Raw genomic sequence first — 27,981 nt, 5'->3', positions numbered from 1 at the left:
GGGAGCTGCAGCAGCCCCGTCCCACTTCTAGGACGCGGCCCCTCTGGGGTGGGCTGTGGGTGCAGGAAGCGCAGGGCCCCTCCCAGCCCAGCCCCCGTGGCTGCAGCAGGCGCTGGCTCCCATCTGTGCGCGCAGTGACAGAGGTGGCACCGGGTGCTCAGTTGGTTTCTGGTCTTTATTTGTCCCAGACCCTGAGGCTACAGGGGGGCGGGAGGGCTGCAGTGCAGGATTAGGAGCCTCTCTTGGCTGCAGGGCCAGTGCTCTCGGCCTGGGCCATCTCCAGCCAGGCTGTCCAGGAGCCCCTGCAAGAGACGAGGGAGCATTGGGCCCGGGCCCCGCCTGAGGCCGCAGGAACGGCCCCTGCGCCCCAGGTCGGCTACTTACTCAGCCTCCTCCTTGGAGATGACTTTCCCGGCGTAGAGGGCCTCCGCCACCATCACGACCATGGGGTCGCACTTCAGGCTGGCAACCGCAGTCACGTAGCCGTCCCTGAAGGAGAGAGGTGTCAGCGAGGAGGCCCTGTACCGCGCCCCCCCCCCCCTTGTGCGGCTGGCCCAAGGGCTCGGGTCTGCCCCGCCTGGGGCGCTGGGGGCAGAGGGAGCCCGAGTGCCCAGGGCCTGGGGGCAGCGAGGACACAAGCTTCTGGCTGCTTCCAGCTGCAGCCCCGCAGAGCCAGTGCTCACTCCTCTGCCCACGTGGCCGCCCAGGGCTCACTTGATGTAGAAGATCACAAACTTCTGTTCCTCCAGGCTTCCCTTCACCACTGTCTCTGTGAAGCCTTTCCCACAGCCTGAGGGCAAGGAGAGGGGTGAGGGCCTGGCCTGCCTGCCTGCGGGCCCCAGCTGTGGGCAGCTGCCACCCAGGCTCAGCTGGTGAGGGCAGGCAGGGCAGGCTGCCGGGTGCACCAAAGCCTGGAGCTGGGGCCCTGCCAAGCAGTGAGAGCCCCTGCTGCTGCGGGGCAGAGGGCATGTCCTCCAGCCCAGCCTAGAGCCAAAGAGGGGGTCTGCACCATGCCCCCAGAGCCTGAAAGCAGGTGGGGCGAGGGTCTGGGCCAGAGCCCTGGGCCTGCATGGCCTCCCCACCTGCGTAGCGGATGCTGCTCCCGAGCAGCACGGTCCAGAAGAAGGGCACGGTGTGCAGCGGCGACTGCTTCTTCAGCATGCTCAGTGCGGCCACGTGACCTGCAACGCATCCCAGCCGGGCGGCCGTTCGCTCCTGCCCATGCTGGCAGGAGGCCTTTTCCTCCAGGCTCCGGGCCCAGTGCAGGCTGCGGCCTGTGCTCTGCTAGCCTGAGGCTGCACCAGAGCTGGCCCCACCGCCCCGTCCCGTGCTCCGACCCCTCACCATGTGCTTGAGCCACCTGCCAGTGGTTGATGCCGGTTCTCTCTCCCCCCAGCAGCGCGACCGGGAAGGCAGCCACATCCCCGGCAGCAAAGACCCTCGAGACGTTGGTCTTCATGAGCTGTGGGGGGACAGGGAGCGGTCAGGGGGTGCAGGCAGGAGCAATGGTGGCACAGCCACGGCCTCAGCATACGCACCAGGTCCACTAGGACGGCGCCGTGGGAGTCCAGGGCAACCGGGCTGCCCTTCAGGAAGTCGGAGGCTGGGGAGACGCCTGGGGCAGACAGAAGAGGGTGAATGGAGGGACCCATCCTGGTGGCCAGAGATGGGTGCTGGCCCTGGGCTGAGGCTGGCGCAGAGCCTGGGCCTCGCTCACAGCAGCAGGTCCATCGCAGCCCCTGGGGAGGGGCCCGGGGCAGGACAGAGTGACGGCCAAGCATGCCTGGGGCAGCCCGTGGGCTGGTGTCCGGCCAGAGCTGCCCAGGGGCGAGGCTGCAGCCCTGGGACAAGGGGGATGGGGGGCATTGCTTACCTATTCCCACCACCACCACGTCAGCCGGCAGCTTCTTCCCACCGTCCAGGATGGCCTCCGTGACCTGGGAAGAGGCCGCAGACAGCTGAGGCCCTGCCCGGGCCCCAGAGATCCCCGCCCCAGCGTCACGCGAGACACGTGCTGCCCTCTGAGACAGTGGCCAAGGGCGTGAGCGGCCGGGACTGACCTTCCCGTCCTCTCCGCGCAGCTCGGACACTTGGCTCTTCATGTAGAAGTTCACGCCCCGGCCTTGCAGCATCTGCGGGGAGAGCGGTGACCGTCCTGTGCGCCTGTTGGGGAGTGCGGGCCCAGGGGCTGCCGCCCGCCTGTGCCGGCCCATGGCCGTGGCTTGGGACACGGCCCCGAGAGGTGGGTGGGCCGGGGTGTCCCTCCGCGTGGGCGGGGCTGGGGCTGGCACGGAGCAGCCGGGTGCTGGGTGTGAGGGGTGGGTGCCGCACGGGACCCTGCACTGCGGATCTGCCGCCCCGGAGCAAGGAGACTCTCACCTTCATGGCAACTCCCCCGACCTGGGGCCCCAGTGCCTTCTGGAACGGGACCGCCTCCTTCTCCACCACGGAGATGGTGCTGGCCTTGTCCGAGAGGAAGGAAGCCACCTCCATCCCTGCGAGCCAGGACGCCCCCAGGTGAGGCCCATCCCTGGCCCCGGGAACCCGCTACCTGGGGGCTCAGCGCTCCTCCAGCCACTTTGGCTCCCCCCAGAGCCCTGGGCAGGGTTGGGCTGAAGGACCTGCCCTCGTGCTCCCTGGCTGCAGCTGCCAGCGGGGCCGCTCACGGGCAAAGCCACCCCACAGCTGCGGCCAGGGCAAGGCAGGGCTCCACCACCGCGGCCTCCCCCAGGGCCCATCCCCATCTCGCCCGTCCGCACCGATGAACGACGCGCCCACGATCACCAGCCTCTTGCCAGCAGCCAGCTCCAAGATCTGGTTGGCGTCTTCTACGGTCTGGAGGAAACGCACGTTGCGCAGGTCTGCGCCCGGGCACTTGAGCGGCTTGGGGCTGGAGAGGAGGGACAGGGCGGCCGGCTCGTGCTCTGCTGTGTGCACCGAAGAGCAGGGCCGCGGGAGCTGAGCGGCCCCCCCAGTCCTGCGCTCCCAGGTGAGGATGTGCTGCCCCCCACACGGCGTCTGCCTACTCACCGGCTCCCCGTGGCAATCAGGAGCTGGTCATACCTCTGGGAGGACCCGTCCTTGAACTGGGCCTTCTGCCCCTTCGTGTCGATGGACACTGCCTGTAGGCGCAGGTCCTGCTCCCTTAGCCTCCACCGCTGGGGCACAGGCCTGCCTCCAGCGTGCCCCAGTGCAGGGGCCAGGGGCCGTGCAGGCAGCGCCCCTGGGGCTGGGAGCAGCTGCCTGTCCCGCACGGCCCACATGCTCATCTGGGCTCTCTCCCAGAGTCCCCCTGCCTGCCGGCAGCCTGCACCAGGGCACTCGCACGGGCACCCCCACGTGCACAGCCACTTGCGCTGTTCGCATGCGTGCCCAGGCGGAGATGCACATGGCCCCACCACCCCTGCCCTGGAGGGATGCCGGCTTCGAGCCAGCTGCTGCTGAGCACACGTCTCACTCCGTCACCTCCTTCTCCGTCCAGACTTCGATGTCGTGCGCCGTGAAGAACTCCGGCGCCCTCAGGTAGATGCTCTCTGCCCTGACGCCCATGTCCTGGGAGCAGAGCAGAGGCACACGCAGGAGTGAGGCGTCGTCCCCACGCTCCCGCTGTCCTAACAGCAGGGGCTCGGCGGGATCACCACCCTGGGGCATTTCTCCAGGGATGTCTGCAGTGGCAGACCTTGCATCTGCCTCTCAGGGTGGCAGCTTCCCACCCCCACATCTGCAGGGACAGCTGGGGACCGGGTGAGAGCACTGGACCTAGCCCAAGGGGCTTTGCAGAGGCTGGGGCACAGGCCTGCGTGCCTGGAGGGCGCGGAGCCAGGCCCGCACGCACCTTGCTCAGCCGGGTCCTGTCGTAAGGCACGTGCCTTTCCTTGGTCACCAGGATGACCCTGCCCGTGAAGCCCTCCTGCCGCAGCGTTTCCGCACACACCAGCGAGGCTGGGCCTGAGGGAGGAACGGTCTGAGCCCTGCCATGCCGACCTGGCACCACGCAGGCAGGAGGAGGGTCCAGCATGGCTGGGGAGGGCTCAGGCCGGGGTCCCACTCGGGCGCACCCTGCCCTGCCCACCTCCGCCCAGCAGCAGCACCGTGGTCTGGTTGATCCCGCAGCGCTTGCTCATGTCCTTCAGCCTCCGGCTGCTCTCCAGGTCCTAAAGGAAAGCGGGTCAGGGAAGGCAAGCGGTGGCCCTCGCCCTACGCTTGGTTGCGGCTGCAGGGGGTGGGGGACGACGAGGCAGGTACCTTTCTCCTGGCAGTAATGAACACCTTCCCATCTTCCACTTTCACCTGCGGGGACCGGAGGAGAGTGGGAGGTCAGCGCTGCACTGGCGCTGCCAGAGGCCCTGTGGGCCGAGGCGCGGTGCCGGGACGGGCCAGGCAGGCTCTGCTAGGAGGACCTGGAGCCCCAGTGGTACCGACGGACTGGGAGCAGGGCACAGCCTCCGATTCCCCTGGGGCCGTGGGCTTGCTTTGCACGGGAGGTAGCTTTGTGCATCATCCCCTGGCGTGGGCTTCAGCATGGGCACCTGGGTCTGGTCCAGGGACCCCCAGGAAGCGGAGAAGCCCCACGGTTACAGGAGCCAATGCAGATAGCTGCAAAGAGCCTGGGCAGGGCCCGTCCGGACACCTGCCCAAGCAGCCGGGGCTGGGCTCGGCTGGGACAGGGTCGATGCCCGGGCACGGCGACGGGGTGCAGCCAAGCCACAGTCACCTGGAAGCAGGGCAGGCAGTCCAGAGTCGGGTACTCCTCGATGTCCCCGGTCTTGATGTCAAAGCAGGCGCCGTGCCAGGGGCAGCGCAGCCGGTTGCCCTTCAGCACTCCTGCGAGGCAGACCCGGGCAGAGGGTGAGCAGTGGGAGCAGAGCTGGCTCCAGGACTCCCGTGTGCCTGCTGCGCTGGGCAGGGGCACAACCCCGCGGGGGTACGGGGGCAGGCGCGGGCGTCCTCCCCGATCCCATCGGGGGCTGCGGGGCTGTGGGGCGGCGTGTGGGGCGGTGGGGCTGCCCTCACCTTTGCAGAGGGGCGCTCCGTAGTGCGGGCAGCGGCTGCCCAGGGCCCAGAACTGCGTCCCGCTCCGCACCAGCAGCACCGGGAAGCCGGCGACCTCCACCTCCCGCAGCCTGCGGGCACAGGGCGGCGCGCTGAGCAGCGCCCCGGGCACGGGCACGGGCACGGCCAGGGCTGCCCAGCCCGGCCCGGCCCGGCCCGGGGCACCCACCGTCCTGCCGGGCAGCGCGGGGGGGCACTCACTCTCCGTCGCACACGTCGCACTCGCGGCACACCTCCTGCGTGACCGTGCCCGGGTCTGTGTCGCCGGCGGCTGCCTGGGGGCTGCGCCCGGGGAGGAGCGGGGTGAGCGCGGGGCGCGCCCGGCCCGGCCCGGCCACACCCGGCTCGGCCCCCCGCCCGCATCTGCGGATACTCGCCTGCTCCCGGGCTGCGGCGCCCTGTCCATCGCGGCCGGCCGAGCGCACCCGGCGGTGGCGGGGCGAGGCGGGGCGGGCCGCGCTACTTGTAGCCGCCGCCGCCCACGGCGCGTCGCCTTGCACAAGGTGCGGGGCTGCACCGCGCCCGCCGCCCGCCCCCCCGGGCCGTCACGTGCGGAGCTCCCGGCGGGGCGGGCGGGGCGGGGCGGGCTCCCGGCATACCCGGCTGCTGTCGCCCGGGCTGAGCCGGAGCAGCGGCCCCGCACGCAGCTCGGCCGGGTGGGGCGGAGCGGAGCGGAGCCTGGCCCAGGTGCGGGGGCTGCGGGGCTCGCCGGCCCGGGCACACGGAGCCCCCTCGGGCGGGTGCGGGTGCGGGAGCCGGCTCGTGCCGCTGTGCCGCGCTGGGCGCCCCCCGGCTCCCCGCGTTGGCCGCAGGAGTGGGCCGGGAAGGGGCTGGAGCCCGCCCGCAGGAGGCCCGCCAGGCTCGGCCGGGCAGGGGCCGCCTCTCCTGCGGGTCCCGGGGGGACGAGACTGCTGACTCTGCTTGCAGAAGCTGCTTAGCTGCAGAGAAAGAAGCAGCGCTTCTGGTTCTCCGACTTCAAAGCCCAGAGCCAGGAGCTTTGTTTTGTTTTGAATTTAATTTGTATCCAAGGCCAAACCGGCCAAACCCAATTCCAAATCCGAGCGCAGAACTGGAAGCGGCGCTGCACCGCCGCACACCCTCCTCCTGCACCTGGGGCTTCAGACGTTTCCAAAACCTTTGGCGGGCGTCCTACTTGCAGGCCCAAGCCCAGAGGTTTGGGGCTTGGATGCCCCCAAGTTTTGCTTGCCCTCAGCCATAAGACCCCAGGAGCAAGCAAGGGACGAGACCTCCCGTTCCCGTAAACTGGGCTTAAAGCTGCTGCACCTCAGTGGGTGCTGAACCACGCCAGAAGAGCAGTTCTCCCTCCTGTGGTGCGGTTCAGGACAACGGCCGTCTTGGACACAGCTACGCGCTATCTCCCCTGCCAGGTTAAGCAGCCGCCAGCTTGTCCTGAGCCTTCAAGAGGCCGAGACGTGCAACAAGGTGCCAATGGGAGGCGTAAATCAGAGACGTAGCAGCTGCGGGGACCAGGACCTTAACCGAGACAAATGCATCGTCTGTACGGCAACCCTGGCTGAGCGTCTGTCCAGCTCCTGGCTGGGGACAGCAAGTGCTTTGGGCACTACTGGAGGGATGTGGGAGCCAGGGTCGTCCAGAGGACGTGAGAGAAGCCAGGATGTTTTGGGGTGCTCTCTCTTGCTGGACAAAAGATCCAACGGAAGACATCGCCAGTGTCTTTCAGCATCGCCGCCGGGGAAGGAGGGCTGCACCTGTGTCGGGGACGGTGTGAGCGAGCCCCGGGCGCGGGACGACCCGACAGCAGTAGCTCCTGAGCGAGCAGCAGGCAGGGGTGAGAGCGTACGACCTGGGCTGCACCTCCTCCTGCTCCCGCCGCCGGACGCGCGCCCCTGCGCTCTCGCGCTCCTCCGGCCTTTGCCAAGGCGTTTGAGTCGCTTCCTCCTCCAGGGTCGCGGGCTCTCGAATGCTTCCCGGTGCCTGCGAGCTGGTCTAATAAAAGGTGTCGTCCCTGAACCAAGAGCTCTGGAGTTGTGCATTCCCCCATGCTGGAGCAGCTGCAGAGACGCGGCCGCCAGGAGCGAGCCGGTCTCCGAGGAGCGCTCGGGGTCGGGCTCTGGCTTTGCCCCGCGGCGGGGGCCGAGCTCAGACGCCCGCACCGGTTCACAAAGCCAAGAGCTTGTTTTGAGCAGAGCTGGGATAAAAAACCTGGGGATTTGCCCGATGCAGGCAGCTCCTGAGGGCCTGCAGAGAGGGCTGGGAGCCGCGCTGGAGCGGGGAGGTGACTCATGGGAGTGTGGAAATAATCTGGCTTGAGCTGACTCGTGACACGCGGATTACGACGGGTGTGAGATGCCCGGCAGGCAAGCCGCTCGCTGGGCTTCACCCACACAGACGTGAGCGGGGCGTGCGCGGGACGGCTGCTCGGAGCTGCGCACGGCGCCACGGCCCTGCCTGCGTTTCGGGGACGGCGCCGCCCCTGGAGGCTGGCCAGGCGCTGCGGAGAGCAGGGCCCAGGGGACGGCATGGCAGTGGTGCTGAGCCCGGTGGCTGCAAGGGGAGCGTGGGGCGCACGGGGGCATCCTGGGCACGGCCCCCGTCCCTTCCCCTCGCCGCCCGCGGGAGTCACCCGCTCCCAGGCTCCTCGCGCCCGGCCGCACGTGGCCGCACGTGGCAGGCGACACCCGCGCCGCTGGGGGGCGCTCACGCCCACCAATCAGGGCGAGCCCTGCTGGGGTCAGGCCTGTCCCGGAAGTATATCCTAGCGCGCGACCCCCCCTCCTCACGCCCTCCTCTTCCGGCCAGGGCGCCCGCCTCCTCCCCGCGCGAGTGCTCTGATAGGCTGCCCTTCCTCTCCGTCTCGCAACCCGAGAGCTCATTGGTGCAGGCGCTGCCCCGCCCCCTGGCTGCATCCGGGTGCCTGGCGCGGGCCGCCATTGCGGAGCGGAGCGGAGCGGGGCCATGGCGGCCGTGTTCCCGTACCGCGCGGGCTGCGCGCCCGTGCCCAGCCCGCTGGCGCCGCTGCCCGACTACATGTCTGAGGAGAAGCTGCAGGAGAAGGGTGCGTGGCGGGGCGGGGCCGGGGGGGAGGGGCGTGGGGGGCAGTGGGGGAGGGGCGGGCCTGACTCGGGTCTCGCGTGTCCGCAGCCCGCAAGTGGCAGCAGCTGCAGGCGAAGCGCTACGCGGAGAAGAGGAAGTTCGGGTTCGTGGACGCGCAGAAGGAGGACATGCCGCCCGAGCACGTGCGCAAGATCATCCGCGACCACGGCGACATGACCAACAGGAAGTTCCGGCACGACAAGCGGGTCTACCTGGGGTGCGTGTTGCGCTATGTTGCGCTGCGCCGTGCGGGGCGGGCCGGGCCGGCGCGGTGCCGCGTGCGGGAGGCGCGCCCGTGCGGCGGGAGGCACCGTGCGGGTGGCCGGGCGGGTTGTGACGGAGCGGTCGTGCCGCAGGGCCCTGAAGTACATGCCGCACGCCGTGCTGAAGCTGCTGGAGAACATGCCGATGCCGTGGGAGCAGATCCGAGACGTGCCGGTGCTGTACCACATCACGGGCGCCATCTCCTTCGTCAACGAGATCCCGTGGGTCATCGAGCCCGTGTACATCGCGCAGTGGGGGTGAGCCGCCGCGGCCCTCGGGCCTGGGGGGTCTGGGGCGCGGCTCGAGCCGGCGGGGCGGGCCGTGTCTGATGGTGTCGGGTTGTGCCAGGTCCATGTGGATCATGATGAGACGCGAGAAGAGGGACCGGCGTCACTTCAAAAGGATGCGGTTCCCCCCCTTCGACGACGAGGAGCCGCCTCTCGACTACGCCGACAACATCCTGGACGTGGAGCCGCTGGAAGCCATTCAGCTGGAGCTGGACCCGGAGGAAGACGCCCCCGTGCTGGACTGGTTCTACGACCACCAGCCCCTGAAGGACAACAGGAAGTGAGTACCCTTTCTCGGCGGCGCGTTTCACTGCAAAGCGTCGTGCGGCGCCGCCGAAACGTGGCCATCGGGAGGAGAGCAGCAGACGCCGTGCGCAGCGTGGGGCGCGGGGTGGGGGGACCGGAGCGTGGAAGCTGTCCTGGGCCCTTCCGCGTCTGCGGAGAGCTCGCGGGACCCGGACACTTGAGGTTGCTCCTGGCCAGACGTCTGCAACGAGATGAAACTCGGCGTATCTTCCAGGGAAGCACGAAGGACTGAATCTGGAGTCAGAGCAGCGTTTCGGGAGAACTTCGTGCGTGGTATTTAGACAGTGTTGTCTGCTGTGAACGGGCCGGCTGCGTTATGCTTTGGCCAGCCAAACCTCCTGGGGAAAATTGCATTGGCACGTTGTGCTGTCTGGCAGGTTGCTTGCTACAGTCCCAAGCGTTAACATCTAAATCTTGGGTATAGGGGTAGAGAGGGGAGTTTGCACGGTAGCAGGTGGAGGTGCGCGTTGTCTGGAGCGGACTGGAATAAATACGCAGTCTTCCCTCCTTTTGCGGAGGGAACGGCGAGATGATTCGCTTTCCCGTTTGCAGTAAGTGGGATGGGGCAGAGAAGGCGCTTGAAGGGTCGGTCGCCTTCTGGCCTGGCGGTGACTGGTCGGCGCGGTGCTTTCCTTGCAGGTACGTGAATGGTTCCACATACCAGCGCTGGCAGTTCACACTCCCCATGATGTCCACCTTATACCGCCTGGCCAATCAGCTGCTGACAGATCTTGTGGATGACAACTACTTCTATCTGTTTGACCTGAAGGCCTTCTTCACTTCCAAGGCCCTGAACATGGCTATTCCCGGGGGTCCCAAGTTTGAGCCTCTTGTTCGAGACATTAACTTGCAGTAAGTGCTGAGCTGGGGACAGGAGGGAAGATGGGCGCTGCCTGGTCTGGGAGTGGGATCCTCAGTGTGCTGCGCGATTTGTCCCAGGCCAAATGCTGTTGGGCGGCTCCTGGCAGCGAGGTAGTCGTGCATGTGGGTAGGCGCTTGTTTCTTTAGAGGCTGCGTCGGTATTGGAGTGGGGGAGGGGGTAGAATGCGAGGGCGCTGCAAATGCTGACCCTGCCGTTTTGGTCCCTGACCTTTGCTTGCACTGCACTCCGCATTCTCACCGGATGGCCTCTCTCTTCTCAAAGGGATGAAGACTGGAACGAATTCAATGACATCAACAAAATCATCATCAGGCAGCCCATCAGGACAGAGTACAAAATTGCTTTCCCTTACCTATATAACAACCTGCCACATCACGTGCATCTGACCTGGTAAGTACAGCCCTGTCTGCTGCCTGGGGTGTGGAGAGTTTGTCCAGGCAAGACGCGCTAACACTTTGCACGTGTTGCAGGTATCATACGCCAAATGTGGTCTTTATCAAAACAGAAGATCCGGACTTGCCAGCTTTCTACTTTGATCCATTGATCAATCCAATCTCTCACAGGCACTCTGTCAAGGTGAGTTACTGCCCGTGAGCCAGGGGGGCACTGGGCTGGGAGAAAGGAGCCCTGGCTTGGAGCCTTGTGTAGACCTCGTGTTGAGGGAAGGGCTTTGGCGTAGCGTAATGACTTTGCCTCACGTGGTAGCCAATGCAAACTGCCAGGGAAAATGATAGGCCTGTTTGTAAAAGCGTTGCTGTTCGGTGCTGTCTGTGAAGGGGCGTGATCCTTCCTGGCCCCAACCAGCGAACAAGGGCGTGATTCCAAGCAGTGGGCTGATCATCTCTCCGGCACCGCAAATGAGTCTGGTTCACGTACAAATCTCTGATCTCTTCTGAGCTCCGCTAACTTGCTTCTGCCTTCACAGTGTGCACCTGTGACTTCCACAGTGTAGTTCTAGCATAAGCTTTGTCTCTGTACCCACTCCTGGCACCCTGTCAATCACCGAATGTGCGAGTAGGACCCCATACGTATACTACTTTGCTGACATATAAAATAGGGGAGTCTACTTTTTTTTTTGCTCTGGTCATTAAGATAATTTGGTTTGGAATCTTCTGTTGCTATTCCCTACTAACTTTTTTCTTCTGCTTTATCCAATACCTACTCTTCAGCTTGAGTTAACCAAAAACTGTCCTCGCTATTCAGTCTTGGGTGTATTGTTTTTACATAGCAACTGTTCTTTAGCCTCGTTATAATGCGCCTCAGCATTTTATTCACAATGTTGCTTTAAAGAGTGGTGGGACAGGCATCAGCTGCATCAAGTCCAGAGGTCAGTGCTGATTCAGAGCTGTTGGCGCATAGAAGCTTTTGCAAAGTGACCCCCAGTATTCAGTGCTGCTTGTCTCTTGCATTTCCTGCTCCATTGTGTAGTTAGGATCTGTGCAGGGCTGAGCTGAGGCAACTGCAGGGCTGATTCTCTCTGGTACGTGTTTTAGAGCCAGGAGCCATTGCCTGACGATGATGAAGAGTTTGAGTTACCAGAGTTTGTGGAACCATTCCTGAAAGAGACACCACTGTATACAGACAACACAGCCAACGGCATTGCGCTGCTGTGGGCCCCTCGGCCGTTCAACCTGAGATCTGGCAGGACTCGCAGAGCTCTCGACATCCCGCTGGTCAAGAACTGGTAATATTTCTTTATGGGCCGTTGGTGTCTGTGACCTTAGAGGGGATTTCATCCCCAGCTTGCTGGTGAACCTGGCTCAGTTGGGCTCCAGGTGCTGAGGCAATGCTGCTTCTGCTCAGCACAGGGACCCCCAGTAGTGATGTCCCTCCCAGCCTCTTTGTCTGGTGCAGGTGACATAGCAGCCATCTGCAGAGGGTAGCAGCCTGTCTGGAGACCTTGCAAAGCTTCTGCAGCAAAGTCTGTCTCTGGGGAAACCGTTTCCACTGTGGGGAGTGCAAATGAGCATTACCTGGAGTCATGAAGCATGTGTCTTTTGTGCGCAGGTATCGGGAGCATTGCCCAGCTGGGCAGCCAGTGAAAGTGAGGGTCTCCTACCAGAAACTGCTGAAATACTATGTTCTGAATGCACTCAAGCACAGACCCCCCAAAGCTCAGAAGAAGAGGTAAGTGGTGGCCTGTTCCTCTGGAAACGTCCCCCAACTCCTTTTGGGATGCAGCTGATTCTGTTCTCTCCTCTCTCCAGGTACCTGTTTCGCTCCTTCAAGGCCACAAAATTCTTCCAGTCAACAAAGCTGGACTGGGTAGAAGTTGGGCTGCAGGTTTGCCGCCAGGGATACAACATGCTGAACTTGCTGATCCACAGAAAGAACCTCAACTATCTCCATCTGGACTACAACTTCAATCTCAAACCAGTCAAGACCCTCACCACCAAGGTACTAGTCCATTCCCTGCTTCTCTCTGGAGCAGTGTTCCTAGCTCAGATGCATCTGTCTGGTGCTGCAGTAACCTACCAAGAAGGTCTTGGATGGCTAACGTAACAACCTCAGGTGTCTATTCTCGATTCTCCACTGGCCAACAGAATCAACCTCTTTGGTGACTTCTTAGGTTCCTGAGCCAATGCTGCATTCCCAGGGAAGCACTGGGGAGAATTGGCTATGTGATAAAAGCCGGGTCTGTAGCAACGCTGTGAAGCTTACCTTGTGCTGATCAGTTCAGTTAGTAGCTGACAGAAGGGCTTTGCAAAAGCTCCTGCTGCTGATCCTGAGAGGTGCGCTTTGCAAACTGGGCGAAAGAGTGGAAGCTGCCTGGCCATTACATAGCAGTACATGCTCTAAATCCTGCCCCTGGCATCTCTCTCAACAGGAAAGGAAGAAGTCTCGTTTTGGTAACGCTTTCCATCTGTGCAGAGAGGTGCTGCGTCTGACCAAATTGGTGGTGGATAGCCACGTCCAGTACAGACTGGGAAACGTGGATGCATTCCAGGTATGCCTAATTTGGTAACGGAAGGAGCTGGGAGGGCCAGGCTATTTAACTTTGGGGTACATGAATGCTACTGGCAGTTGTAAGTGCGAAGGAGGAGGGGAGCAGGAAGAGAGTGCATGAATCTTTTATTGCTTGATTGGAATACGTGGCTCAGGAGTGGCATAACAGCACACAGCGCAGTTAGGGGTTGTCTCAGGCTGAGACACTGCTCAGTCAGAAGCCTCTGCCATTGCTGGCCTAGCTATGTGGGTTGAGGGCCAAGAGGCCTGTAGGAGTTCTGCTCTTAATAGTGCACTCTGCGCCCAAAAGAGAAATCATTGTGGCTTTGAGAGTGACGTGGCATGCATTGCCATCCCTTGTCATGGTCCTTGTGTTTCAGCTGGCTGACGGCTTGCAGTATATCTTTGCCCATGTGGGACAGCTGACAGGGATGTACAGATACAAGTACAAACTGATGAGGCAGATTCGTATGTGCAAGGACCTGAAGCATCTCATTTACTACAGGTTTAATACGGTGAGTGGTGCTTCCCTCCCTCAGGGCCCCTCTCAGCTCAGGGAGATGAGAAGGGAGGGTTTCTGGAGCTTCACTAGATAACCTTTGGGAATTGTTTTGTCTTTAGGGGCCTGTGGGGAAGGGTCCTGGCTGTGGCTTCTGGGCCCCAGGCTGGCGGGTGTGGCTGTTCTTCATGAGAGGCATCACTCCGCTGTTGGAGCGGTGGCTGGGCAACCTGCTGGCCAGGCAGTTTGAGGGTGAGTACAATACTGGAGCTTGTGCACTGCAAGTGAATGCTGTCATTCATGAGCTCTAACCCCAGCCCTCCTACTCCATGAAGAATACTTTGTGCCCAGCTTCCATTTTAATGCCAACAGCAATTCCTTACTTCAGCAGGGAACATTAGTTTTGTAACAGCCCAAAATATGCTCCAAGTGTAACTGGAATGTTCTGGAATGGAAACCCATGGGGCTGTAGCCTGGTAACTATATCAGCACTGTGGCCTTGATCATGGGAAGTTTCACTTCAGCTGGGTCTTGTGCTATAGAAGTGTTGCGCATCTTTGGATGTGGGTTCCACACTGGGAGGAAAAGGGGTGCAGTCCCCAGTGCTCTCCACACTCGCTCACGAGAGGTGTCCTCTCTCCCAGGTCGTCACTCAAAGGGCGTTGCGAAGACTGTCACCAAGCAGCGTGTGGAGTCCCACTTCGACCTGGAGCTGAGAGCCGCAGTTATGCATGACATCCTGGACATGATGCCAGAAGGGATCAAGCAGAACAAAGCCAGGACCATCTTGCAGCATTTGAGCGAAGCCTGGCGCTGCTGGAAGGCCAACATCCCTTGGAAGGTCCGTCCCTTGCCTGGCCTCTCTCTCCAGTACATTGGAGTCAGTCAGGGCAAGGTCTCTGCTTATTGAGGCTTACACCTCTAATCCTAGTGCTCTTCTGCAGGTTCCTGGGCTGCCAACTCCCATTGAAAACATGATCCTGAGGTATGTGAAGGCAAAGGCTGACTGGTGGACTAACACTGCGCACTACAATCGAGAGCGGATCCGCCGGGGTGCCACCGTGGACAAGACTGTGTGCAAGAAGAACCTGGGCCGGCTGACCAGGCTGTACCTGAAAGCGGAGCAGGAGAGGCAGCATAACTACCTGAAGGTAGAATGGGGGGCTGCTAGCACTTGGGACTGCCTGGCGGGGTATGGCTGGGCATTGAGAGTGCTGCCTTGGCTTGTTTGCAGGATGGTCCCTACATCACTGCAGAGGAGGCAGTTGCTGTGTATACCACCACAGTGCACTGGCTGGAAAGTCGGAGGTTTTCACCCATTCCATTCCCCCCGCTCTCCTACAAGCATGACACCAAGCTGCTTATCCTGGCCCTGGAGAGGCTGAAGGAAGCCTACAGGTAAGGAGAAGAGATGCTGCTGAGGGTCTGACATCTGCCTTGGGAAAGGTTTTTGGGCCATGTGGCTGTCAATTCTTCCTACCATTAAAGACCAAGGGAAGTGTCTCCTGATGGACTAGTAAAGACTCCAGCCTACAGTATTGAGGCTTTTCGGTGTGGCTCTTCTGGAGTTTTCCCCAAGGCTCCGCTAAGAGGGTGGGAACATGTCTCCATCTCTCTGGAGGTTGCTGGGCAGCTTGGGGACGTGGAAGAGACGTGGTTACAGGACCCATTACTCTAGTTACATTGTAGAGAATCTGCCCTTCCAGGAGTGCAGCAGTGAATGGTCCATCACCCTGTGTCCAGACCTACAAGCTATTTCCTTTGTTTTCAGTGTGAAATCCCGTCTGAATCAGTCACAGAGAGAAGAGCTGGGTCTGATCGAACAGGCCTACGATAACCCCCATGAAGCGCTGTCCAGAATCAAGCGACACCTTCTCACCCAGAGAGCCTTCAAGGAGGTAAGTGCCTTGGCGAGGCCTAGTTCATCAGGAGTTTCCTTCCTGCCCTGAGACCAGATTGTACTTGGAATTGGTCCTGGACAGACTCCACGTGCTGGTCCCTGTTGTGAACAGCTGCTTCGTCTCTTCTTGACTAGGTGGGCATTGAGTTCATGGACCTCTACAGCCACTTGGTTCCTGTTTACGATGTTGAGCCCTTGGAGAAGATTACAGATGCCTATCTGGATCAGTACTTGTGGTATGAGGCTGACAAGCGAAGACTCTTCCCTCCGTGGATCAAACCAGCTGACACTGAACCTCCCCCACTGTTGGTATACAAGTGGTGCCAAGGTGAGCAAGAACACTTTTGCACACACGAGTTCTGCATGGTGATCAGCCACTTGTGCCTAGAAAGCAGCTGAAATTGTGTATATTTTGGGGCCCTGTAGCGTGTCAGCACTGGAGTCCGTCATTCTGCTCTTGCTGCAGGGTGGGTTCGGTAAGATAAAAATGGCATGGAAATGAAGCTCCTGTCTCAAGCCCCACAGGCCCCTGAGGACTCATGACTGAGAAGTCCCTGTTTTTCTGCAGATATCTCAGTAAAGGATTTGAGGGTCTAAAGAGGGGAGCAGGGACCCTTGAAAGTGCACAGTGGTCTAGGAGGAAGCTACTGCGGCATCGGTGGTATCATTTCTAATCCTGCTGACTTGTTCGTGTTGCTCTAGGCATTAACAACCTGCAGGATGTCTGGGAAACCAGCGAGGGTGAATGCAACGTGATGCTGGAGTCTCGATTTGAGAAGATGTATGAGAAGATTGACTTGACACTGCTCAACAGGCTCTTGCGTCTCATTGTTGATCATAACATTGCTGACTACATGACGGCCAAGAACAACGTGGTGATCAACTACAAGGTGGCTCCTGGTCATTGATTATGGAGGGGGCAGGTGGTGGCAGGAGGAGTGGGGAAAAGGCTGGTGGGAGGAGAGCGGTTCTGTTTGTATGAGGGCGCAGAGAGTGCTTGGCAAAGGCAGATTCTCACAGTTCCCTTCTGTTTCCTCAGGACATGAATCACACCAATTCCTATGGGATTATTCGGGGCCTGCAGTTTGCTTCCTTTATTGTTCAGTATTACGGGCTGGTGATGGACCTCCTGGTGCTGGGGCTTCACCGAGCTAGTGAGATGGCTGGCCCACCCCAGATGCCAAATGACTTCCTCAGCTTCCAAGACATTGCCACAGAGGTGGCCCATCCCATCCGCCTCTTCTGCAGATACATTGACCGAATTCACATCTTTTTCAGGTATGAGCCCCTCCCCTGGGCTTCTGTGACTTTCTTCTGCATGCCCTAGCATGTGCCCCAGGGAAGGCGTGGCCAGGATGGCAGGGGCATGCCAGGGGATGGTTCAGAAGCCTGCCCTTTCTTTCCTAGCTGGCTGAGTTGTGGAAGGGAGTGGTGCAGTAACACTGCTGTAGTGTGTGGGGTTACCTCCAGACTGAGGCCCTGAAAGTTGCTTATCTCCTTGAGAGACATGACCCTGAACTGGAAGCACTTGCTCTTTCCCAGTCTGTCTTGTAAAATTGATCTGGTCCCCATTGACTGCTACTGGTCTTGACTTGCAATAACCAATCTGGCCTCTTGGAGCTTGTCTCAGCAATTCCGCAGTGCTAAGTGAGGAGTCCACAAATGTGCTCCTGCTAGTTGCTGTCTTGGGGGTGTCCAGGTGTCCAGTGCAGTCATCCTGTGCTGTGCCTTTCCAGGTTTACGGCAGATGAGGCGAGGGACTTGATCCAGCGCTACCTGACCGAGCATCCCGACCCCAACAATGAGAACATTGTGGGCTACAACAACAAGAAGTGCTGGCCCCGTGACGCCCGCATGAGGCTTATGAAGCATGATGTGAACCTGTAAGTCATTGGGTGGGGTGAGGGGCTGGATTTGGGTGCAGGGCACTGGCTCTGCTGGAGAGGTCTGGCACTATAGCATGGCCTTGAGCTGGCGCCGCACAACACTCTCAGCAGAGCAACAGTTTAAGGCTTGTGCCACAGTCCTGGATTTGGGCCTGTGAGTGGTGGGTGTTAAGGATATGCTGCTGGGAGGAAGCAGGAATTGAAAGCCTGGCCAAGGTCTGTATTTCGCTCCAGAGTGGGCTTGGCCAGTGGTTCTGGAGACTAACTGTTCTGTGCTTGCCAGGGGCCGTGCTGTGTTCTGGGACATCAAGAACCGCCTGCCTCGCTCAGTCACTACCGTGCAGTGGGAGAACAGCTTTGTTTCAGTCTATAGCAAAGACAACCCCAATCTCCTGTTTAACATGTGCGGCTTTGAGTGCCGAATCCTGCCCAAATGCCGCACCAGCTATGAGGAGTTCACGCACAAGGACGGTGTGTGGAACTTGCAGAATGAGGTACGGGCATGCTGCTGGCAGGCTTATGGTGGTAGTCCGTGTGGTGACTGGTAGCAGTGATCTGTCCTGGCACCAAAACAGGCCTCTATTTTATTGCCCTAGAGTAGGGCTAAGGTGCTTTCATGCCCATTGAGCTTGGTGCACCCTAGAGATGGGCACCTAGGCTTTCCTGTATTCAAGTGCATGCTAGAGTCAAGACACTGGCTGGGTTCAGCCTTCTCCAAAGGATGCTGGAGCTATGAATGGGGCTGAGCGTGGGCTGGAGCTGGGAAGGTCAAGAAACGGGGAAACCTGTGCTGACGCCAAGAAAAGTCCTGAACCACTGTGTGGGTGCAGAAAAGGAGGGGGCCTCCTGCGTGCCGTGTGCGTCCTTCTCCCAGAAAGCAAGCGTCTATCTCGAGGCAGTTCTTTTGGAATCACTGCGTTGGAAAAGCACCTCAAGGGTTATCAGGATTAATCCTGTGCAGGAACATTACCCCTGCTACTCTTGGCCTTAGAGAAGGTGTCCCACCACGAGATGCTGTTCGTTGGGGGACATCTCCTCGTGTGGCTGAGCCAGTTGTCCTCATGCCTATTCCAGGTGACTAAGGAACGCACTGCTCAGTGCTTCCTGCGCGTGGATGATGAGTCGATGCAGAGGTTTCACAACCGTGTGCGGCAGATCCTCATGGCTTCCGGCTCCACGACCTTCACTAAGGTAGGGAGGAGAATGGCTGATCTGGCTTTCCTCAGGCACCAGAGAACGTCCTGGGACCTGACCCCTTGCTCCTGTCTGTAGATCGTGAACAAATGGAACACAGCCCTGATCGGCCTGATGACCTATTTCCGGGAGGCTGTCGTGAACACGCAGGAGCTGCTTGACCTGCTGGTGAAGTGTGAGAACAAGATTCAGACCCGGATCAAGATCGGCCTGAACTCCAAGATGCCGAGCCGCTTCCCCCCTGTGGTGTTCTACACCCCCAAGGAGCTGGGCGGGCTGGGCATGCTGTCCATGGGCCACGTCCTCATCCCCCAGTCTGACCTGAGGTGAGTTGCACTGCTGTACCCCGGGCCCCAAGAAGGGAAGGGAAACAGCTGCTCTGGAAGGGCTGCTTAAATCTTGGTCTGCGGGAGAATTTGCAGGGTTTATCAGGGCCTTCCAGCCTGTTGGAGTGCCGGGAAATTGCCCTGCTACAGGGGCACATCTTCCATCACAGGCGATGGTAATGTACTCTTGTCAGGACAGTCTTGCCAGCTTTCTCACTTGATGCCTCTGCCTCTTTGCTGCAGGTGGTCCAAGCAGACAGACGTGGGCATCACTCACTTCCGCTCAGGAATGAGCCATGAGGAGGACCAGCTGATTCCAAATCTGTACCGCTACATCCAGCCATGGGAGAGCGAGTTCATTGATTCGCAGAGGGTGTGGGCAGAATATGCACTCAAGAGGCAGGAAGCTATTGCCCAGAACAGGTTTGTTTCCAGCTGTGTCCAGAGATGCAGCTCTTGTAGAGGAGGGACTGGGAATATCATGATGACACCTGACGCCTTGCTGGGGCCTAAAAGGTTCTGTAGATCCCTATTCTTATCTCCCAGCGTAGGTGGAGCCAGCCCCTGCAGAGCTAAAAAGGGCACGGGTTGCAGTTTGCAGTGTAGATGAAGTTCGCTGTGTTAGTCTTAAGTCAGGCAGAAGGCACTTGAGATTAACTGGTTCTGGGAGGCATGAGGTTCTGTAGGCACCGGATGTGTTGTGGTGTGCTGTGCAAGGACTGCCATAAGTCCGTGTCTTCTCTTAGCGACATGCAGGATAAGGACAAATCGGTGTTACATGTGGAAAGGCAGCTTTTCCTTTTGGCTCTTTGCTTCCATGGAAAGCAGATTTCAGCCTGTGGCACGTGCGCTTGCTCAAAGCAGTTTGAGCCTGTGAATGCTTCCAACTGCAAAGCCTCCGTCCCCTACTAGAAGCCCTGGGGCTTGGATGTTGCTGATCGGTTGGAAAGTTTTGACTTAAATGCAGTATTATGGAATTGGAGGGTAACAAAATCAGTCCCTTTCTCTCTCTCTGTCTCCCCCAAGGCGTCTGACACTGGAGGATCTGGAGGACTCGTGGGACAGGGGAATTCCTCGCATTAACACTCTTTTCCAGAAAGACCGTCACACTCTAGCTTACGATAAAGGCTGGAGGGTCAGGACAGACTTCAAACAGTACCAGGTGCCAAGTGGGACTTGCTCTGAGGGGTTGGAGCAGTGGATGGGAAGGAGTAGTTGGTCATCTGACTTCTTGCCATCAGCAGCGTGGTGATCTGTGGTGCTGCTATTCTAAGTGGTGGGCCTGAGCAGGGATCCTCTCCTGACACTGGTCTGGGCCTAGCTGGCTAACATCCTGCTTCTGTCATGCCCAGGTCCTGAAACAGAACCCCTTCTGGTGGACTCATCAGCGCCATGACGGGAAGCTTTGGAACTTGAACAACTACCGCACAGACATGATCCAGGCACTGGGCGGAGTGGAGGGGATCCTGGAGCACACCCTCTTCAAGGGGACCTACTTCCCCACCTGGGAGGGTCTTTTCTGGTAAGCGGAGGCCCTGCTCTGGTGGGAGGTGCCTGCAAGCAGGCTCTTGCTGCGCATCGTGGGAGTCCTGGTTTGCATTGTAATGCTTTAGGTGATGTTCATCCAGCTGCTTTCCAGCAGGCCACCTGGCCCACGTGTAGGTCTTCTGTGAGGTTGCATGGGAAGTCTGCGGGTGGGATGTTGCTTGAATCTCTTTGTAATCCCCTGGAGGGTACTTGCAGAAAGCTCCTGTCAGTCATGGTGTTAATGCTTCCCCACTTGTCTGCTTTCCTTGTACGTGGCTCTTGCTTCATGGGCATACTATTGTCTTCCGCCCTGGGAAGAAGGACTTTCTTGCAGAGCTGATGGACTCACTTCCTTCTAGGGAGAAGGCGAGTGGCTTTGAGGAGTCCATGAAGTGGAAGAAGCTGACGAATGCCCAAAGATCGGGTTTGAACCAGATCCCCAACAGAAGGTTCACCCTGTGGTGGTCTCCCACCATTAACAGAGCTAACGTAAGTCTCCCTGGCCTGCCTCCGTGGACGCCTGTGTCACGCTAGAGAGGAGTGCAGTGAGCTGTGGGGAGGAGGCTGCTTAACTGTCTTCGGAGCCCTCTCTAAATGACAGCTGCACATGTGGATATCAGTGAAAGTGTGTACTTGCAGTAGCAGCAGCAGCAGCTGGCTTGATCTGACCTGGGCCTCAGCCATGCCTCTTCTCATCTTCATGTGACACTTTCTCTTGCCAGGTCTATGTCGGTTTCCAAGTGCAGCTGGATTTGACTGGAATCTTCATGCACGGCAAGATCCCCACGCTGAAGATCTCCCTCATTCAGATCTTCCGAGCCCACTTGTGGCAGAAGATCCATGAGAGCATCGTAATGGATTTGTGTCAGGTGCGTGGCGATGGGGGGAGTACAGATATCCGTGGTGCTGAGGGGAGGGTCCTTGTTGGCCCAGCAGGAAGCTGATGAAGGAAGCCCTTCTCAGTTTCCCGATACCCTGGGAGTGGAATGCACTGAGCAGTGCAGCTGCTGGTTGCACCTCTGGGAAGGGGAGAAAGTGAGGTTGTCTGTATCCCCTGGGGCTTTGGCTGGAGCTCTGTGTGGAGGAGGTGTTCCCCCTGCTCCCCTTGTGCTTAGTGCTCCCAACTGTTCCAACTGCTTTCTCCCCAGGTGTTTGATCAGGAGCTGGATGCCCTGGAGATCGAGACCGTGCAGAAGGAGACCATCCACCCCAGGAAGTCCTATAAGATGAACTCCTCCTGTGCAGACATCCTTCTCTTCGCCTCCTACAAATGGAACGTGTCACGGCCATCACTGCTCGCAGACTCCAAGTAGGTGCTCTCTCTTCTCCCTCCCAGACAGTTCTGGGGCGCAGGTCAGCAGCCATCCTGAGCAGCAGCTCAAGGGGCCCGTCTTGAAGCGCAGCACTTGTACTGCACACAGCATGAACCACCACACTGCCTGTCACCTGCTGGGTCACCACTTAATGTTGTGGGGACTCGAGACTGGACAGAGTGGACCTGAGTGGCTCTTGACCGTGCTGCGCACGCTGGGTGTCATTCTGCTCGGTCCTGATTGGAGGCTTCCCTCAGGGCAGATGAATTCTTTCAAGAAAAAATAGCAGAATTGGGCAATCTGGTGCTGAACCCCCTGAGCTGGGGAATTCTTCCCCTTCTCCCGTTGGGCATCTCTGCGCTCAGCTGGTTAAGCAAAGTCTCCTCACACTTGGGTTGTGCTTTCATGTGTTTAGTGATGGCTTCCGTGCTCAGACTGCAGGAACTGCTCTCTGCCCGTGCGGGAGGGCCCTGGTGAGGTAGGAGGGAGTGACTTCTTTGTCTCGTGCAGGGATGTGATGGACAGCACCACCACTCAGAAATACTGGATTGACATCCAGCTGCGCTGGGGAGATTACGACTCCCATGATATCGAGCGCTATGCGAGAGCCAAGTTCCTGGATTACACCACAGACAACATGAGCATCTACCCTTCTCCCACTGGTGTGCTTATTGCCATCGACTTGGCCTACAACCTGCACAGGTGAGTCCTTTCACCCCTCTGCTCTAAAACCTGTCTTGTGAAACTGTTTTGTCAGGCCTCTGAGCCTCGGCACAAAGAGCAGTCCCTGCTATGAGGCGCCTGTATTGCATTAGCCGAGCGGAGGGGGTGAGGTGGGAAGGATGAAGCGAACAGGGAGGGAGCCACACGCGCCTGTGAAGTGAGGGGCCAGGCTTTGGGCTGCTTCTCTGAAAAGAGGCCTGTATGTGACTTGCTGCCACTCTGGTCCCCACCCGAAGAGGCGCAGAGGCCCTTGCTGATGCAGTGCTTGTGTCTTTCTTTTCAGCGCTTATGGAAACTGGTTCCCTGGGAGCAAGCCCCTGATCCAGCAGGCCATGGCCAAGATCATGAAGGCCAACCCTGCCCTGTACGTGCTGAGAGAGCGTATCCGCAAGGGGCTGCAGCTGTACTCCTCCGAGCCCACGGAGCCCTACCTCTCCTCCCAGAACTATGGGGAACTCTTCTCTAACCAGATCATCTGGTTTGTGGATGACACCAACGTGTACAGAGTCACCATCCACAAGGTGAGTGGGGGACAGTGGGGCTCTGAGGTCTGTGCCTGGGGTGGGTAGTTCTGGGGTACAGAGGATGCGTTCTGGGGTCCTGGAGGGCACCGGCATGGCAGCCTGCAGCGCTTCTGCAGACTCTCTTGTGCTGTATGTGTGGGATGGGCTGAGCGGGACCCCAGACTCATCTCACTCGTCTGTGGCTCAATGCAGCGTTCTCCCCGGTTTGTTTTTCACAGACCTTTGAAGGGAACTTGACCACGAAGCCCATCAATGGGGCCATTTTCATCTTCAACCCCAGGACAGGGCAGCTCTTCCTGAAGATCATTCACACTTCCGTATGGGCAGGACAGAAGCGTCTGGGCCAGGTGAGGGCCAGGTGGCCTGCTGGAGTCAGGGAGACTGAGTTGCGTCCTGCTTCTGGGAGTCCATGTGAGGGGATAGATCTGTGTGGCATCCTGCCGGGTCTGGGGAACCAGCATCCCTAGCCAAGCCTGGAGCACTTACAACACAGAGATCCAACCGTGTGCACCAGGACACCTTCAGTTCTGTGTTAAGATGGGCATTGGTGGGGCTCTGAGGGCTGCATCCCTAAGGGAGGGTCCCTGGGCTGGGCTTCTTACCACGGTCTCATCACGCAGCAGCAGGGCTTGGCACACAGGGCAGTTGTGCAGGGCTAACCGCACCTGCCGCTGCTGAAGGGGCATCCAGCCCTCCCAGACAGTGCTGTGATGCTAGGTGGTGAGAGGGCAGGGCAGCCTGAGTCAAGCCTGGGGGCACTGATTGCCAGCAGCCTCTAGAGGCAAGCTAGTGGCTGGGAGGTGGGGATGGAGCCGGGCGAGATGCTCCTGCTCACTCCTGTGGCTGCCCTGCCTGATCGGCAACAGAGCGGGGCCGTAGGGTCTCCGCACGCTTCTTGGCTCAAGCCGTGGTGTTTGCTGTTAGCGACCCAGGTAAAAAGCCAGAAAAGTGGGGGGGTTGTTGGTTGGTTGGTAGGTAGGTGCGGGTGCTCTAACTCTGCCTTCCTCTGCAGCTGGCAAAGTGGAAGACCGCTGAAGAAGTGGCTGCCCTGATTCGCTCCCTCCCTGTGGAGGAGCAGCCCAAGCAGATCATTGTCACCAGGAAGGGCATGCTGGACCCTCTCGAGGTAAAGGATCCGATACGGTGGTGATGGGCACCTCTGCGGAGCTGCTCTGGTGGAGGGTAGGGCTCACCTGCAGCGCTGCAGAGTGCCCTAGGTGAGGGTGAGTTCTGCATCTGTGATGTATCGGCAATGCAGCCCTCGGGCAGCCCCGCGCTGAGCCCTGGTGCTGGGTTCTGCAGTCCCCAGCTGCGAGAGAAGCAGGTGGTGACTGGGCAAGGCTGGCGTGGGCTCATTCCTGCCCTTCCTGATTCCAGGTGCACTTGCTGGACTTCCCCAACATTGTGATCAAAGGCTCGGAGCTGCAGCTGCCCTTCCAGGCCTGCCTGAAAGTGGAGAAGTTTGGGGACCTCATCCTGAAGGCTACTGAGCCGCAGATGGTTCTGTTCAACCTCTACGATGACTGGCTGAAAACAATCTCCTCCTACACGGTAAGGGCATCACTGTGCGTGCTGTGCCTGCACTGCCAGCTCACAAAGAGCACGTAGCCCACTGGGGGCAGGGCCTGGGGTCCCCTTTGTGCCTGCTGCAGGCTGAGCTAGTGTTGTGTCAGGCAGTCCCGGTTGTGCGTGGGTGTCCTGTCCAGTGAGCGTCAGGTCGCTTCACGTCCTGCACATTGCACCTGCAGCACAGGTGTCGTGTCTCCTGGAGCGGGAGCACGGTGCCAGGCTCCTGGGCTCTCCTTGCTGAGCAGCTGCACGTTTCTTCTCCCGCAGGCCTTCTCACGTCTGATTCTGATTCTCCGGGCACTGCACGTGAACAATGACCGAGCCAAAGTGATCCTGAAGCCAGACAAGACCACCATAACAGAGCCGCACCACATATGGCCCACCCTGACAGACGAGGAGTGGATCAAGGTGGAGGTGCAGCTCAAGGACCTGATCCTTGCAGACTATGGCAAGAAAAACAAGTAAGTGTCCAAGACTGCCGGGAATGGGTCTAGTCACCAGCCCGCGGGCCTCTTCTCTGCCCCAGGGACTATGCTGCAGGGAGAAGGAGATGCCTGCTGGGAGCCGTGGCCTTGTCTGCTTTCTCACCTGAAGCTAGGGAGGGGTCAGCAGGGAAGCTAACTCTTGCTGTCAGTTGGAGCCCGTGGCCTGGAGGCCTGTGGGCAGGGCAGGGCAGGGTGGTGCTGAATCGTGCAGCGTCTGAGAGAGCCCTCGGTGCTCCCAGCACCTGCTCTGCTCCTGCAGGCGGCTGTTCTGAGCCTGCCATGAGGTGCGTGTCTGCGGGGAGTGTTTTGGAGATGCTGACACAGGGGAATTCTCTTCCAGTGTGAATGTGGCGTCCCTGACACAGTCAGAAATTCGAGATATCATCCTGGGCATGGAGATCTCTGCCCCCTCTCAGCAGCGGCAGCAGATTGCGGAGATTGAGAAGCAAACCAAGGAACAGTCACAGCTGACAGCCACGCAGACCCGAACCGTCAACAAGCATGGCGACGAGATCATCACTTCCACGACCAGCAACTACGAAACCCAGACCTTCTCCTCCAAGACAGAGTGGCGAGTCAGGTGGGTAGAGGGGCAGGTGGGGCGCGCTGTCCTGTGGGGAGGCAGAGATCCCTTCAGCTGCTGGATAGCCCCCTCCCTTTCACAGAGCGATCTCTGCTGCCAACCTCCACTTGAGAACAAACCACATCTACGTCTCATCTGACGACATCAAGGAAACAGGCTACACCTACATCCTCCCCAAGAACGTGCTGAAGAAGTTCATCTGCATCTCTGACCTGCGGGCCCAGGTGAGTCCTAGGCAGCGAGCCTATGCTCAGTGGCTCGCTCCAGCTGCTGGCATCGGGGCAGGCCAGTCCGGGAGGCTGCATCCACCTCTCATTCTCCCAAGGCCAGAGCTGGAAGAGCTGTGGCCTGCTGCTGTCTGCCCTGAGCTGAAGCAAGAGTTTGGCTAAGGCTGTACACAGCCCCTGGGTACCAGCTGTGCTCCTGCGGCTGCGTGTCCCCACTCTTCAGCTTGGGACAGTGCTCGGACAGGGGGCTGTTAGTCGTGGGAGCGGAGGCTGGAGTGGGTGGCCCAGTCCCCCAGGGGCATCGAGTACTCATTGCGCGTGTGCTCCTAGATTGCGGGGTACCTGTATGGAGTGAGCCCTCCAGATAACCCCCAAGTGAAGGAGATCCGGTGCATTGTGATGGTGCCCCAGTGGGGAACTCACCAGACTGTGCATCTCCCTGGCCAGCTGCCACAGCACGAGTACCTCAAGGTGAGTGTGACTGCTCTGGCCCTCGCAGGGGGCTGCGAGGCACCTTCAGTAGCCCGGTAGCAAAGGCCTGAGCACGGAGAATGAGATCTTGCCTGTATGCTTGCATTGCAGGCTGCACAGGGGCAGTAGCTTGCCTCTTCCCCGGGGTCGGTGCTCTCCTACTGCTCGGTGGGTGCTGGACTCTGAGGGCAGAGGTTCAGGTCCCCCTCACGCCCCTGGACTCTGGCTATCCTCTCTGGGGAGGAGAGTTCATTCGCAGCCGTGCTTTGTTCCGTGATGGAGTTGGGCTGTGGCTGGCGGGACTCGCAGGGTCTAATGCCTCCTTCCTTCGTTAGGAAATGGAGCCCCTGGGGTGGATTCACACTCAGCCAAACGAGTCGCCTCAGCTCTCCCCACAGGACGTCACCACCCACGCCAAGGTCATGGCTGACAACCCCTCTTGGGACGGGGAGAAGACCATCATCATTACCTGCAGGTAAGGCATGTGGCCACAGCTACCTGAAGTGCCGCCTGGGTCTGGCACCTGCAGCCTGCCTGCTGCAGGCACAGGCCAGAGCTGGAGCCTCGGCTGCTGGCTGCAGCGTAGGGCACGGGCTGCGCCGGAGAACTTGGGGCTTCAGTCTGTGCTGAACTGGTGGCCCTCACCTGGAGCTAAAGGGAGAGCTCTGCGGGCTGGTGGGTGAGAGCAGGGATGGGGAGGCCCGGCCTGTGGGCCACGCTCTCCAGGCACGTTGTCTCCTGGCTGCTCACTGCTGTCCCTCCTGGGCTGCAGCTTCACCCCCGGCTCCTGCACGCTGACGGCCTACAAGCTGACTCCCAGCGGCTACGAGTGGGGCAGGCAGAACACGGACAAGGGCAACAACCCCAAGGGCTACCTGCCTTCCCACTACGAGCGGGTGCAGATGCTGCTGTCGGACCGCTTCCTTGGCTTCTTCATGGTGCCAGCGCAGGGCTCCTGGAACTACAACTTCATGGGTGAGGCAGCTGCACGGGGAGGGGAAGGGGGGAGGAGGGAAGGAGCTGTCCAGCGCAGCGGCGCTGCTGCTCTCAGCAGCTTGCGGGCTGTACTTGCTATGCTCACTGCTGTCTTCAGCCTGCTCGTGGATCACGGAGACGGGTCGGTTCATGGGAGGCAGGCTCACCTGTGGCACGGAGGTTACAGCAAGCCCTGGCAGTAGAGGGGCTGGGCAGGGGTGCAGGGGCCCTGGGGGGAAAGGGGGGAAGCCCAGGGCTAATTACAGCTCTTGCCTTGGAAGAAACTACAAGGCTAAGGGCGGGAGGGGAGAGGCAGGGCTGCAGCCGCGGGCCTGGGACTAAAGCACTGCCTGCTTCCAGGTGTCCGTCACGACCCCAACATGAAGTACGAGCTGCAGCTGGCAAACCCCAAGGAGTTCTACCACGAGGTCCATCGCCCCTCGCACTTCCTCAACTTCGCCCTGCTGCAGGAGGGGGAGGTCTACTCGGCAGACAGGGAGGATCTCTACGCGTAGCCCCCGGCCCGCAAGGACTCAGTGCTGTTGATATTCAACAGCGCGTTCCAGGCCCCGGGCCAGCTGGCTGTCGGGGCGCCCTCGTCTCGTGTAGCTCGTGTTTGCTGCTTTTTAGATGCTTCTGTGTCCAGTCCGTGCCGGCCGGGCGCGTGCGAAGCGTGTACCAGTTTTGGATGTTCTTTGTAGTTTCAGAGAATGGCTCAATAAATTTTATATCCATGGGAGCACCTGCCTGTCTGTGCCCTGGGGGGGAGGCCGTTCCCTCTCTGTGGCTGCCCCTCCGCCTGGGGCAGCGCTTGCGCCGTGTCTCTGTCTGCACCGCGGGCTCCCTTCAGTGCCTCCGCGTGCGCTGCACGGCTCCGAGCCCGGGGGCGAGGGCGGGCTCGGGCTCGGGCTCCGGCTGCGGCTGGACGGCGAGGCGGAGCCGCTGCCCGGGGCGCGGGGAGGCGGAGCC

The 27,981-nt window shown here is 60.0% G+C and overlaps 2 protein-coding genes across 2 annotated transcripts; one reads left to right on the top strand and one right to left on the bottom strand.

The window, feature by feature from the left end:
• Positions 1 to 157: 157 nt before the first annotated feature.
• Positions 158 to 5,538, bottom strand: LOC106737461 (apoptosis-inducing factor 3). Its single transcript, XM_059717403.1, has 19 exons — positions 5,430 to 5,538; positions 5,254 to 5,334; positions 5,014 to 5,123; positions 4,715 to 4,824; positions 4,246 to 4,290; positions 4,073 to 4,154; positions 3,836 to 3,948; positions 3,466 to 3,552; positions 3,031 to 3,122; positions 2,760 to 2,890; positions 2,380 to 2,495; positions 2,061 to 2,132; positions 1,874 to 1,937; positions 1,539 to 1,615; positions 1,345 to 1,462; positions 1,083 to 1,181; positions 715 to 790; positions 385 to 489; positions 158 to 302 (listed from the first exon to the last, which is right to left on the bottom strand). Exons 1-19 carry the CDS (start codon positions 5,456 to 5,458, stop codon positions 230 to 232), a joined length of 1,680 nt encoding a protein of 559 aa, XP_059573386.1. The 5' UTR covers positions 5,459 to 5,538; the 3' UTR covers positions 158 to 229.
• A 2,411-nt stretch (positions 5,539 to 7,949) lies between these two features.
• On the top strand, positions 7,950 to 27,751 carry PRPF8 (pre-mRNA processing factor 8). Its single transcript, XM_059717402.1, has 42 exons — positions 7,950 to 8,089; positions 8,176 to 8,344; positions 8,484 to 8,648; positions 8,740 to 8,958; positions 9,624 to 9,836; positions 10,129 to 10,254; positions 10,335 to 10,440; positions 11,358 to 11,548; positions 11,872 to 11,991; positions 12,072 to 12,261; positions 12,692 to 12,811; positions 13,191 to 13,325; positions 13,432 to 13,561; positions 13,954 to 14,150; positions 14,254 to 14,460; positions 14,544 to 14,707; positions 15,081 to 15,207; positions 15,345 to 15,537; positions 15,912 to 16,099; positions 16,249 to 16,487; positions 16,946 to 17,092; positions 17,379 to 17,589; positions 18,170 to 18,286; positions 18,368 to 18,615; positions 18,859 to 19,038; positions 19,642 to 19,777; positions 19,968 to 20,137; positions 20,502 to 20,631; positions 20,865 to 21,011; positions 21,291 to 21,451; positions 21,966 to 22,157; positions 22,462 to 22,699; positions 22,921 to 23,049; positions 23,715 to 23,828; positions 24,080 to 24,253; positions 24,539 to 24,732; positions 25,097 to 25,336; positions 25,422 to 25,563; positions 25,897 to 26,037; positions 26,373 to 26,512; positions 26,810 to 27,012; positions 27,373 to 27,751. The coding sequence occupies exons 1-42, from the start codon at positions 7,990 to 7,992 to the stop codon at positions 27,525 to 27,527; spliced, it is 7,008 nt and encodes a 2,335-aa protein (XP_059573385.1). The 5' UTR covers positions 7,950 to 7,989; the 3' UTR covers positions 27,528 to 27,751.
• The last annotated feature ends 230 nt before the right edge of the window (positions 27,752 to 27,981 follow it).

Source organism: Alligator mississippiensis, chromosome 14 (genome assembly GCF_030867095.1).
Source record: "Alligator mississippiensis isolate rAllMis1 chromosome 14, rAllMis1, whole genome shotgun sequence".
NCBI lineage: Eukaryota > Metazoa > Chordata > Crocodylia > Alligatoridae > Alligator > Alligator mississippiensis.
Note: the sequence above shows the minus strand (reverse complement) of the source record. Positions and strands in the feature narration are given on the sequence as shown.

Coding starts and splice junctions, on each gene's coding strand:
- LOC106737461 (XM_059717403.1), bottom strand. CDS start 5,458: ATGGACAGGGCGCCGCAGCCCGGGAGCAG. Junction 4,291..4,714: donor ACTGCCTGCCCTGCTTCCAG/GTGACTGTGGCT, acceptor CGGTCCCCGCAG/GTGAAAGTGGAAGATGGGAA. Junction 1,616..1,873: donor CGTGGTGGTGGTGGGAATAG/GTAAGCAATGCC, acceptor TGTCTGCCCCAG/GCGTCTCCCCAGCCTCCGAC.
- PRPF8 (XM_059717402.1), top strand. CDS start 7,990: ATGGCGGCCGTGTTCCCGTACCGCGCGGGCTGCGCGCCCGTGCCCAGC. Junction 15,538..15,911: donor GGTATACAAGTGGTGCCAAG/GTGAGCAAGAAC, acceptor GTGTTGCTCTAG/GCATTAACAACCTGCAGGAT. Junction 26,038..26,372: donor CACAGCACGAGTACCTCAAG/GTGAGTGTGACT, acceptor TTCCTTCGTTAG/GAAATGGAGCCCCTGGGGTG.